The sequence below is a fragment of the Larus michahellis genome, chromosome 7 (assembly GCF_964199755.1).
Source record: "Larus michahellis chromosome 7, bLarMic1.1, whole genome shotgun sequence".
Lineage (NCBI taxonomy): Eukaryota > Metazoa > Chordata > Aves > Charadriiformes > Laridae > Larus > Larus michahellis.
This window is the reverse complement of record NC_133902.1, coordinates 2,403,533-2,415,681: the sequence shown is the minus strand read 5'-3', so window position 1 is coordinate 2,415,681 and position 12,149 is coordinate 2,403,533. Positions and strand designations below refer to the sequence as shown.

Here is a 12,149-nt window from a genome sequence, read left to right as displayed (position 1 = left end):
TGGGAAACACAAAAGCCACATTAACCTGCTCACTTTCTGCCCTCGCTGCTGCCTAATCCAGGACTAACACCCCGGGGGGGGGGGTGGGGGGTGGGGGGGGGTGTGGAGGAGGAAGGGGATGGAGGCGAGGTGGCGGGGGGTGGTGATGCTGAGCGGCTGCATCCTGACACCCTGCAGCCGGTCAGGGATGACACCCCGCATCCCGACGCCCCGCATCCCTACCAGGGTGACGCCCCACATCCCTGCCAGGGATGCTTGGCCGTCTTGGGGAGCCAGTACCGGACCCACCCCCCCCACCCCTCTCCCTGAGCTCCCGCCGGGGGCGGGGGGCCTGACTCAGTTTCCCTTTTCCGTTTGCAGTGCTCGCAAGCGTCCCATCCCCTACTACCGCCCCAGCCCCTCGTCCTCCAGCTCGCTGAGCACCTACTCCTACAGCCGCAGCCGCAGCCGCAGCTACGACAGCTACAGCACCAGCCGCAGCCGCAGCCGGACTCGCAGCCCCCCCAGCCGCTCCCGCAGCCCCAGCCGCAGCCCCAGCTACAACAGCCGCAGCAGCTCGGAGAGCGCCGGCTTCTGATTCCCCCCCCACCCCCCCAGGTGCCACCTGCACCCCCAGGAGGGACGGGGAGGTGGAAAACAGCCGGGACCTGCTAAGGATGGACCTGGCGGCGGGGGAAAGCGGGGGCCAAAAACTCAAATGGGTCCTTGCATCGCCCTAGGAGGGGGTGATTCCGCTCCCCCCCCCTCACCCCGCCGCTGTTTTGGGGGTCGGGATGGGGTAAGGGGGAGGATTCTTCTTATTTCTGGGAGCAGCAGGGTGGGGTGGGATGGGGCGGGTGAGCACGGAGCGAGGGAACAAATTGCTCAGCAGAGACCTTGGGGTGAGCAGGTGGGGGCGGCTGGGGACCCCCCCAGGAGCCTCCCCTGTGCTTTTTTGGGTTGGTTTGACTTTTTTAGCACAAGTGTATCCTTGGGGGGGGGGGGGGTTGGGGCAGGAGGGGGCATCTTCAGCCCAGGCCGGGCTGGAAAGTGTGATCCCAGTCAGCCGTGAGCCCCGGCTTTCCCCCGGCAGGGGAGTCACGGCGTCCCCATGGTGTCCTGGGGGACAGGGGCACCGTCAACCATTTTGGTCGTCCCCCCCCCCGCCCTGCCAAGGCCCAAGCACAGGCTGAGCCATGGATGAACAAAACCTGGCACCCAGCGGCGCCCCACAAATCTCCTCCTGAGCGGGGATGCCCGGGGCCGGGGGGGGGACACCTCTGCGGGTTAATGCTGCTCGTCCCGGCTCGTCCCTGGCACCCGTCCATCCCACCCAGTTTTGGGGGGGGGGACCAAACCGTCACCCCCAGGAGGAGGAAGCTGCTGGGCTGAGGGCTGGGCTGGGATTTTCCACCCGCCCCGGGGGGCTGCATCCAGCCATTCTCCGGCTTCGGCATGTCCTACCCCCCCCCCCGCCCCCTCCAACCTTTGGGCTCGCAGCCCCCAGCCACCTCCTGTTCCGGGGCCGAGCGGCAGCTTTTTAAACTTAATTACAGAAAGAGAGAGGAAAGGGGCTCCCAGGCTTTGCCGGCAGCCCCACTTTTGCGGGACTTTGCTGATTTTCCAAAAAAAAAAAAAAAAAAAAAAGCCCCCGCAATGGGCACCGAGGACAGTCCTGACCCGACCCCCCCACCCCCCCCCACCCCCGGCCCGGGGCTGTTGGTGTTTAATCCTTGCTGGCCCCGTGTTTTCCGGGCGGCTGGAGCAGGACGATGGGGATGAGTCTCCCTGGGTGGGAGAGCAGCTGCCCGGATTAACCCGCTGCCCCCGGATGAAAAGCCGGGCTTTGGCAGTCCCGCTTGACGCTGGTTTCCAGCCAGCTGGGACTGGTGGCGGGGAGGGGGGGGGACACCCTTTGGTCTCCAGCTTGGCTGGTAATGCGACGGCCTCGTTAGCCGGCGGCCTGATGAACCGGAGGTCCCGGGAGAGCAGAGACGTGAGCGGAGGGACACCCCAGGGTTGTCTCCCAAACCCGGCACGTCGAGGAACCAGGATTCACCAGCCCTTGGAGAAACGTCTCCAGGAGCCGGGCCGTGGCGGGTGCCAGCCCCTGGGTATCCCACCCACCCCCTGCTCCGCTGGCAAAGCCGCCGGTCACCCACTGCGGTGCCCGGACAAGCAGAGTCACTAGAAAAGGGGTGAACAGGTAAGGAGGGGACACCCTCGTGGCTCAGCTTGTCCCCATGTGCCAGCCCCGGGCAGGGTGGCAGCTCTGGATGTGACCGTGGCAGGAGGAGGAGACGAAGGGCCCTGCTCCCCCCAAGCCTGGGGAGATGAAGGGCGTGAGTGCCCAGCATCCCTACGAAACCCTGAGCCACGCGCTCCAAAAACCATCCCACCCCTCTCCGGCCGCTGCCGCAGCAGCCCATGGACACCACCCCGCAGCCCCCGTCCCCCCCATCGCCCCTCGGGGAAGCTCAGACTGGCCGCGGGAGCCCCAAAACCTTGCTGGGGGAGGGAGGGCTGTCCCCTGAAAACATCCCAATTCGAGCCACTGGTGGGTGGTTATTTTGCCAGTGGCCGCAGCCCCCAGCCCTGCAGCCCCCCCCCCGCCGGGGCCACGGCTCCCAAAAGCCCAAGACTCGACTGCAGCGCCGGCGCGGACAAGCCAGCACATCAGGGAAAATTTCCAGTCTTCCTCTTTTACAGTCTCTGTCTCCTGCCGCGGAGGGAGCTAACTGGAACAAATACTCTGTAGAAATATTTCAGTATTTTCCTCTCGCGCGTGCGCTCTCTCTCTCTCTTTCTCTCTCTCTCTCTTTTTTTTTTTTTTTCTTTTTTTTTCTGGGTTGTGAGTACAGCTGTAGATTCAGTGAGCTGGTTCAATTATAATAAAATATACAGTATATATTGTAAATGACTCGGCCGGGCATGGAGCGGTTTCTTCACAGGGGGGCAGCACGGTGGGGTTAACCTGCTCCCTCCGTGCAGGCTCGGTCTTGTCCAGCTCCCGGCGGATTTATCCTCCTCTCCCCCCTGCCTTGCGTCTCCAGCCACCCATGGATCCCTCTTCCCTGGTTCCTCGGCCTCAGCTGTGTGTCTGATCCCCCCCAGCATCCTGCTCGGGGCGGGGGGAAACCCTCTGAGGAGGCCCTGCTGCTGGGGCAGAGGTCTCCCCTTGCACCCTTCCCGTCTTCCTGCAGCTCTCCCGCCTCCCTGCATCCTTCCCTGCGTCCCTTCTATTTGCCTGCAACCCTCCCATCCATCCCATCTCTCCCTGTATCCTTCCCTGTATCCCTCCCTGCATCCCTCCCATCATCCCTCCCTGCATCCTTCTCTGCGTCCCTCCCCACCTCCCTCCCAGCATCCCTCCCTGCGTCCTTCCCATTCCTCCCCGCATCCCTCCCTGCATCCTTCTCTATATCCCTCTCTGCATCCCTCCTGTCCCTCCCACCATCCCTCCCGCCATCCCTCCCATCCCTCCCTGCATCACTGCCTGCATCCCTCCCTGCATCCTTCTCTGCATCCCTTCCTGCATCCCTCCCATCCCTCCCTGCATCACTACCTCCCATCCCTCCCTGCATCACTGCCTGCATCCCTCCCTGCATCACTGCCTGCATCCCTCCCTGCATCCTTCTCTGCATCCCTCCCATCCTTCTCTGCATCCCTCCCTGCATCCCTCCCTGCATCCTTCTCTGCATCCCTCCCTGCATCCTTCTCTGCATCCCTCCCTGCATCCCTCCCTGCATCCCTCCCTGCATCCTTCTCTGCATCCCTCCCTGCATCCTTCTCTGCATCCCTCCCATTCCTCCCTGCATCCTTCTCTGCATTCCTCCCATCCCCCTGCATCCCCGCCTACATCCCTCCCCTCCTCCCCGCATCCATCCCCTCACCTCCGCACTCCCTGCAGCGCCTTGGCCCCCGCCGCGTCTCCCCCAGCCCCCCCAGCAGGATGCAGCCCCGGCCTCCAGCCCCACACGGCTCAGCTGCCTTCAGCCCTTTCCCCCCACGCCATTGCAGAGACAACGCTGGGCTCTGCCCCAGACAAAGGGGTTCGGTGGGGGCCCACCCCCATATCCCCTGCTGCAGCATGCCCCCTGCTCCCTCTGTCCCCTTCTGTGCCCTGTGCCCCGTGGGGAGGGCTCCCCAGGGTCACACATCCCTGCAGTGAGTGGCTCAGGTCTCAGCTCCCCCCATCTCCTGGCTCCACTCACGCGTTTCCTCAAAGCAAAGCAGCCAGAGCTCAGCCCCGGGGGCACATCCCACCACCGTGCCTCCGTCCCCCCCCAGACTGGCCAGTCCCAGTCCCCAGGGCTGGGGGACAGAGGGGGATGGGGCAGAGGTGGTGGGGTCCCGGGGGCTGCCAGGCTCGATGGGCTGGGAAAACAGCCCTTCCCTGGGATCGGGGGCCCTGGAGTCTGGCCCCAGATGGGAATCCATTCCCGGGTACCAGGAGGGCATCACTGGAGGGACTTGTTTGGCCATGAGGGCAAAGGACAAAGGGAAGGAGCCACCTCCCCTGCCCCAAGAGGGTGCTGCCCCCTCCGGCCCCCCTGACCCCACCAGCTCCATCAGCCCCCGGGCCCCCATCAGCCTCCATTGCCCCCATCACCCCCTACCTGTCCCCACCAACCCCTACTGGTCCCCTTGGCCCCCATCAGCCCCACGGGCCCCAGGGACACCCACCCCCAGGGGCTGGGGCAGCTTCATCCCAACTTTTTGCTGGGGGTTCCCCACCGCGGTGTCGAGCCCGGGGGCCACAGAGGTGCCAGGGGACTGGGGGGCTCCAGAAGCTTCTGGCTGGTAGGTGACGCAGCAGCACGGGGCCACGCACGGGCTCCTCCACTGACTCATCCCCCCCTCCCGCCCCCCCCCCCGAGGCGCTGGCCCGGCCCCAGCCCCCTCCCCACGCCGTCCCGCATCCCTGGGATGGTTTTACGGGCGAGAAATGCAGGCAGGCGGGGGTGAGGCCGGGAGCAGCTCCAAGGGCCATCCATCACTCCCAACCAGCCCAGCCTCCCGCGGCGAGAGGCAGATGGACATTTCCCTGGCGGCTGGGGGGGGGGGAAGAACACGACATGGAGGTGCTGCCAGCCCCATCCCCGTGCCGCTGGCCCCAGTGCGGCTGCGTGCGGCCGCCCCAACCCCGGCAAAGTTTCTCGTCCCTTCCCTGGGCCCTGCCGCAATTTCCATTAATAGCCAGCTGCGCCGCCCGGCTAAAAATAACCACCCGCCCTCTTCATAAGTGGCCGGCGGCCACCCCCCCCGGCAGCCCCGTCCACCATGGCCGAGCGCCGCGTCCCCTTCACCTTCCTGCGCAGCCCCAGCTGGGACCCCTTCCGCGACTGGTACCATGGCAGCCGCCTCTTCGACCAGTCCTTCGGGATGCCCCACATCCCCGAGGACTGGTACAAGTGGCCGAGCGGCAGCACCTGGCCGGGGTATTTCCGCCTGCTGCCCCGGGAGAGCGCGCTGGTGCCGGCCCCCGGCTCGCCCTACGGGCAGGCGCTGAGCCGGCAGCTCAGCAGCGGCATCTCCGAGATCCGCCAGACCGCCGACAGCTGGAAGGTCACCTTGGACGTCAACCACTTCGCGCCCGAGGAGCTGGTGGTCAAGACCAAGGATAACATCGTGGAGATCACCGGTGGGTGACGGGGACGGGGGGTCTGTGGGTGGTGGGCTGGGGCAGCTGCCCCCCGGAGTTTGCTGGGGAGAAAAAAGGGGTGGAAAGGCAAAGGAGAGTGGAATAAGTGATGGGAAGCAAGGGAAGAGCAGAAGGAGATGGAGGGGAGGGAAGGAGAGGAGAGGAGAGGAGAGGAGAGGAGAGGAGAAGGAGAGGAGAGGAGAGGAGAGGAAAAAGGGAAGGGGGAAACCAAGGCAAAGAGGACGGCCCAGCATTACGAGCTCAGTCTCGGGGTACATTCACGCTGCAGGCGTTGCACAGGGCACAGAGAACCCCCAGCCCCATATATTGACCCCTCGCTGCTCTCCCAGCCCGGGCATGGGGAGGGCTGTGAGCCGTCGAGGGACTTTGGGGGTGACAGTGGGGCGTCCTGAGCCCTGCGGCCCCCGCGCTGCCCCGCAGTGCCCTGGGCAGCTCAGCCAGGGACGCCGTGACGAAGCCCAGACCCCGTGGCACAAGGCCCGCGGGTGCTTCGTGCCCGGCGAGGCGGGGGGGTCCGCACGAGGTGGGGGCAATTCCCAGCCGGCGGGATGCGGGGGGCAGCCTCAGGCTGGCGACCCGAAACGAGGGCTGCGGGTCCCCTTGGCCACCGCTGGCTGCTGGCACCGCACTTTGCTCCCCTGGAATTTGGGGGATGCTCTCGGACGGGCCCCGCTGCCCCTGGTCCCCCCCGGGTTCCTCCAGGCTGATATTAAGGCAAAGAAAACCAGGAGAGGCAGGATCAGCCCCTCTCCGGCGCCAGGCGATGCTGGGATCGGGTGGGCTGGGACAAGGGAGGGGGCACCCCGGGCACAGGGACCTTCCCAGTTCACGGCCACTTCCAACCAGCCCGGGCTTTGGGGTTTTTTTTCCCCTTCCAGGCAAACACGAGGAGAAGCAGGACGAACACGGCTTCATCTCCAGGTGCTTCACCCGAAAATACACGTAAGTACCAGGGAGGAGGGGAGACGGCAGCCCCCCGATGTCTTTCGGGACATCTACCCCCCCCACCCCACCCCTCCAGTGCCCACTGGCCAAACTGGGGATGCCTCTCGCCCAAACTGGGGATGCCTCTCCCCCAAACCGGGAGCAATGTGGGGCTGAGCGTGAGTCACCGGGCACAGCGTGGCACCCGCCGGGGTGCAGGTGGGTGCCGCAGCCCTGACACTCCCCCCTTCTCCCCCCGCCCCCCCGCAGCCTCCCCCCCGGCGTCGAGGCCACAGCCGTGCGGTCCTCGCTGTCCCCCGACGGCATGCTCACGGTGGAGGCCCCCCTGCCCAAGCCGGCCATCCAGTCCGCCGAAATCACCATCCCCGTCACCGTCGAGAGCCAAGCCAAGGAGCCGGCCAAGAAGTAGGCGGCAGCGAGGAGGAGGAAGAGGAAGAAGAGAAGCCGCTGACGCCCCCCCCCCACTGCGTCCTCACACCCACCCCCGCTCACAGCCCCCTTTTTATCGTCTATTTTGTACTCGCCCGGTCACCGTGCCTTGAATAAATGTGAAGGAACCGATAGAATCAGCTGGAATTAAAAGTGGTGAAAAAAACCCGTCCCCGTGACCTGCGTCTGTCCCCCCGGGACCCCCCGGCGGCACCGGAGCACCGTGGCTGTGCCGCGCCAGGGGGGCACCGCACCACGGGCACCGGGTCCCTGCTCAGGCAGGGCTGGACCAGAGCATCAGGATGGGGCTCCCTGGGGCCAGCGTGGCCAGCGGGAGGGCCACCAAGCCCTGCTCAACAGCCCCGGGTCAGCTCCACATCCCAGCTCTTCCCAACCTGGGCTCAGCATCCCGGGTGTCCGCATCCCGAGTCTGCCTATCCTGGGTATCCCACGTCTCCTGCATCTCAGCTACCCACATCCCAGCCTCCAGCATCTCAGGTCTTTACATCCCAGGTCTCCAGAATCTCTGGTCTCCACATCCCAGGTCTCCAAAATCTCTGGTCTCCACATCCCAGGTGTCCAACATTACAGGCTCAGCATCCCAGTTTTCCACATCCTGGGGCTCTGTCATCCCAGGTCTCCAAATTTCTGGGTCTCAATCTCAATTCTCCACACACCCCAGGTCTCCTACATCCCCTGTGTCCGCCATCCTGATCTCTGACATGCCTGGTCTACAAAAGTCTGTGTCTCCCACATCCCGGGTCTCAGCACCCTGGGTCTCCTGCATCCCAGGTCTCTGAAGTCCCAGATCGCAGCCCCCTGGGGCTCCCCATCCCCGGGCTCCAACACTCTGGGTCTCAACATTCCAGATCTCAACCTTTTGGGTCTCAACCCCCCCCCAGTGTCACCATCCCGGGTCTCTACATCCCTGAAAAACAAGAACACACACACACACACCCCCTGCCCCGGGGTCGCAGGGGAGCCCGAGGGCAAACAGGGGCTTCATGGGCAGAAGCTCCGGCTGGGAACCCCCCCGTCCCCCGCAGTGTGGCCCCTCCAGCCCCAATCCTGTCCATTCCACCCCCGCCACCCCAGCATCCCCCCTTCCCTTCACCCCGTTGCGATGGGCCGGGCAGGTTCAGCTCAGGGGCTGCAGCCATGCTGGGGGGGCTGGACGCAGCGGGGTGGGGGGGGTCATGGTCCCATTGCTTTTTGGCCCCAGCTGGCCCCGTGCCTGCCCGCGTCCCCGTGCCCCCGGGCAGGACCGGCCGTACATGGCCGAGGCCGGGCCCGTGGCTGCGATGTTCCCGCTCCGACAAATCCCACTAATCCCCCCTGAGTCATCCCAGAGGCAGACGGTGACCTGGGAGGAATCCCGCGGCCGCGAGGCCCCTCTCCGAGCCCGGGGGGGCTCTGTGTGCCCCCGAGTCCCTTCTTCCGGAGCCCCAACCCCTCTGCCCCAGCGGTTTTAGGTGCAATGAGTTTGGCAGGCCTCAGGCACAGCGCCCAGGGTGGGCTCCTGCTGCCGGGGGGGTCACGCGTGGGCCTGGGGACCCCCCCAACTCTGCGTGTGTCATTTTGGGGCTGGGTGGCCATGGCAACCAGAATGATGGAGATGGTTGCCATAGCGAGCAACAGCTGATGGCAGCCCAGCCTCGGGGAGGGGGGGGATTAACACCAACTCCCCCCTCCCCGGCCCTGCAGCACCTGGAACGGGGGTCAGTGCGATGAGTTGGGCAGGTCTCATGCCTCCTGGGGGCATCCAGCTGTCGGGCTCCAGCACTGGGGCGAGCGGGAGGTCCCTGCAGCCCCCCAGCCCCCAGTGCAGGGAGAAGGGCTGGGGGTACTGGGGGGGGGTGTGTCTGTCCCCCCTCCCTCTGCCCATGTCTGTGCTGCACTGCAGCACCCAGCCCCGGGCGCACCTAACACCCCATTTTAAGGCTAAATCCCACCCGGCGAGCAGTGGGGACACCCCTGCCCCTTTCCTTCTCCCTCTGCCCCTCCGGTGCATCTCTGGGGGGGCACCGACACCCCCCACCACCACCACCACCCCCCACAGGGGCACTGCTGATGGCTTGGCAGCCCAAACGTGTGCCCAAGGGAAACCCCCCCCCACCCCGAGGGGTATCCCTGGCCCCCTCCCCTCTCCTGTGGCCATGCCAGAGCGGGTGGGTGGCCATGGGGGCCACGGGGGGTGGCCCCCACCTCCCAAAAAGCCACCCCGGCTTTATCAAGAGGGAGGCTGTCAGCGTGCAGCGATGCTGGGACAGGGCGCTGTGTCCCGCCCTTGCATGGAGGGGGCTCGGAGAAACCCCAGCCCCTCTTTGCCATCCCCCGGGGTGTGTGTGTGTCGGGGGGGGGGGGGGCTGTTCCCAGCCCCTTCCCCCCAGGGGTGGGTGTCCCGCACCCCCCCGGGCTCCCTCGCAGGGCGCATGAGTCAAGGCGCATTTTCAGTTTACGGTTTCCAAGGGAGGGGAGTATTTTTACAGCGTGAGTCACTGCCCGCGGCTGCGAGTGGAAAAACCATCAGGGAGAGAGGGAGGGAGGGAGGGAGGGAGAGAGACACCCACCCCCCCCCCCACTCCCACGGGAGCACCCCGCGTCCATCCCGAGGGCTCTCCCAGGCCGGGAGAGGCTGGGAGCCTGGCCAACCATTAACCCGCAGGGATGCGGGGCATCCCAGCTTCCCTCTGCGCTGGCAGAAGAAAATAAGGCCGTTGACTCCCGAGCCACGACGGCAAGGAGACCCCCCACCCCCTCCATCCCACGGAGCTCCCCCCCCAGAAATTCGACACAGGCGATAACAATTAAGCAGCGCTGACGTCAGATCTGTAAGTTTATTTTGCTCAATGTACGACGGCTACATAATGACTCACATTCATGATATTCCATCACTGAGGAAAAACTGCTAAGAATGGTCCGTGTGTGAAATAATTCCTTACAGAAACACGGAGTTGGAAAAATAATCACTGATTAGACCTTAAAAATAGTTCACTGCATAACATGACAAAAAGCACAAACAAAGGCTCATTCAAAGAACACAGTCATTGTTCTCCTACACTGTAATAGTTATAATTTCACCATGACGAACACCAGACATTAAGATTAAGCTAACACTGGTGTTTTCTTTTGCTTTTTTTTCCTTTTTAAAAACAAAATCATATATAATTGCATGTCACTATAGCAACATCCATAACAGATCAGTTTGTTACGATCACTATTTGGTAGAGCAAACTTTACCCCCGAAAGAAAAAAAAAAAATAAATTAAAAAACTTTAAAAAATTTTTGAAGACTATTTTGTCATAGGAATACATAACATCTACAGTATAAGTTAATAAATTTCAAGCTACTGTATAGAAATACGACACTAGCATGCACAATATTGTATCAATAGAGTAATGGAGCAGTAATCATTTCACTGGAGAGACAGTATCATAGGCAAGTGCATCTCTTAAAAAACAAAAGAAACCATTCAAGCTGCTTAAAAATCAAGTCCCTGACCCCCACTCCGTTTGTAGCCCTCTTGTGCCATCTCTCCTGCATAAGTTTCCTAAAGCAGCCAGAGCAAAAGCTGAAAAGAAGAAGGAAAAAAAAAAAAAAGATAGGTTTTGTAATTCCAGTAAATCACTTCCAAATTATACAGCTGGGACAACACTGCTCACGGGACACGAGGGTCGATCAAAGGAAGGTTAAGAAGCCTAAAGCGATCTTCCAGTCCACGGCACGTACCGGCACGGCGAGCGTCTCGCCGCGGGATGCTGCACGCCGTACACCCGGGGGATGCGCTCACGGGGCTGGGCGAGACTCTGCGGGCGAAGGCATCCCGGTCAGGAAACAAAAAAACCAAAAACCAACCAACCCGAAAGCTTTGCCGGCACAGGTGGGGCAATGGCTGGTGGCCAAGCGGCAGCCTCGGCCCCACTCGTCCCCCCAGGAGTCGGGGCAGCGGCTTCGTTTGACCGCGGGGAGGGAGCTGGAGCCACGTCTCCCCGTGCAACCCGACAGCAGGAGCGGCTCGTACCGTGTGTGCAACACCACGACACGCTGTTTGCGGACTGACTCTCGAAAGGGACAATGAAAGCCTGTTTCCAAAATAAAATAAAGAAAAGGAAAAATAAGAATGCAGGAGTGCGATGTTTTTTTCCTTACTGCGCAGCTTTAGGTGAAGAGCCACGTGGCACAGCACTCCGCGAGCCAGAGAACAGCAGTGAACTTCCAACAACGATGTAAAAGTAAGAATTAAAAAGAAAGTTACTCAAAATGGGGTAAATATTACCTGCTAAGCAACTCAGATGCCCCGTCTCCCACCCCCAGCCGGATCGGACAGACTCGGAAAAGATTTTGCTAAGAAGAGAACTAAGTTCCTGGGCTCCCGATGGTTGATAGAAATGTCTATGATTGTAGCTCTTCCCTTGAGGATTTCTCTACCAAATTAGTTTCTAGGCTCCTGAAGTTCACTCATTACACCACAAGCTTCCCCAGGAGAAAGGAGAAGGCAGCCGGCTTCCCTGGTGACAAACAAGGGAGCCTGGGTGCCGGAGATCTGCTGACAAACCTCATGGTACAGTGGGAGAAAGTCAGGCAGAGTGAAATGGCAGTGCAATCCCTGAGGAAGCAGCTGTGGCACCTTAAATCAGGATGGTCTTTTGAAATACCAAACACAGTACATGACATACAGACCTGAATGCTCTTTTTTTTTATTTTTTTTTTATTATTATTTTTTTTTTTATTATTTAAGTGGCATTTTAAGTTTAAACACTTCCCCCTTGTCTAATTAAGTTCTTAAACCTTTTGCTGTGGACTTAAAATAGTTGAAACAGCCGCTAGCCAAGCACCTGTTAAGCTGTTGACCAAAAAACTAGAGCAGCTTTGATGTTCCTCGGGCGGGCGGTCGGTCGGTCTTCTTGCCTTGGGCGACACAGAATAGCTAAAGCCAGTCCACAGGCGAGGACTGATCAGGAAGGCAAGCCAAAAGAACTAGCAAAAGAAAAAAAACAAAACAAAACAAAACCAAACCAACGACAACAACAAAACAAACAGACAATCAAAGGCTTGATGTCATATGGCTGTAATGTAGAAATACTGTAAACTGCAATTTAGTGTTAATACTGTAAGCTACCCTAATAAATA

At 61.5% G+C, this 12,149-nt stretch overlaps 2 protein-coding genes across 3 annotated transcripts in view; both read left to right on the top strand.

Annotated features, from left to right (window-relative positions):
- Nucleotides 1-1,134, top strand: part of SRRM3 (serine/arginine repetitive matrix 3) — a 31,926-nt gene extending 30,792 nt beyond the window's left edge. For both annotated transcript variants that reach the window (XM_074596252.1, XM_074596251.1), the window contains one exon: nt 361-1,134. In XM_074596252.1, the coding sequence (XP_074452353.1) occupies nt 361-577 (217 nt within the window). In that variant the 3' untranslated portion in view covers nt 578-1,134. The remainder of the gene's footprint in view (nt 1-360) is intronic.
- Nucleotides 1,135-4,916: 3,782 nt separating this feature from the next.
- HSPB1 (heat shock protein family B (small) member 1) lies at nt 4,917-7,155 on the top strand. Its single transcript, XM_074595762.1, has 3 exons — nt 4,917-5,623; nt 6,523-6,586; nt 6,839-7,155. The coding sequence occupies exons 1-3, from the start codon at nt 5,263-5,265 to the stop codon at nt 6,996-6,998; spliced, it is 585 nt and encodes a 194-aa protein (XP_074451863.1). The 5' UTR covers nt 4,917-5,262; the 3' UTR covers nt 6,999-7,155.
- The last annotated feature ends 4,994 nt before the right edge of the window (nt 7,156-12,149 follow it).

Excerpts from the sequence above, each read along its gene's own strand:
- HSPB1 (XM_074595762.1), top strand. The coding sequence starts at position 5,263 with ATGGCCGAGCGCCGCGTCCCCTTCACCTTCCTGCGCAGCCCCAGCTGG. Across the intron at positions 5,624-6,522 it reads TAACATCGTGGAGATCACCG|GCAAACACGAGGAGAAGCAG; the intron begins GTGGGTGACGGG and ends TTCCCCTTCCAG. Across the intron at positions 6,587-6,838 it reads TGCTTCACCCGAAAATACAC|CCTCCCCCCCGGCGTCGAGG; the intron begins GTAAGTACCAGG and ends GCCCCCCCGCAG.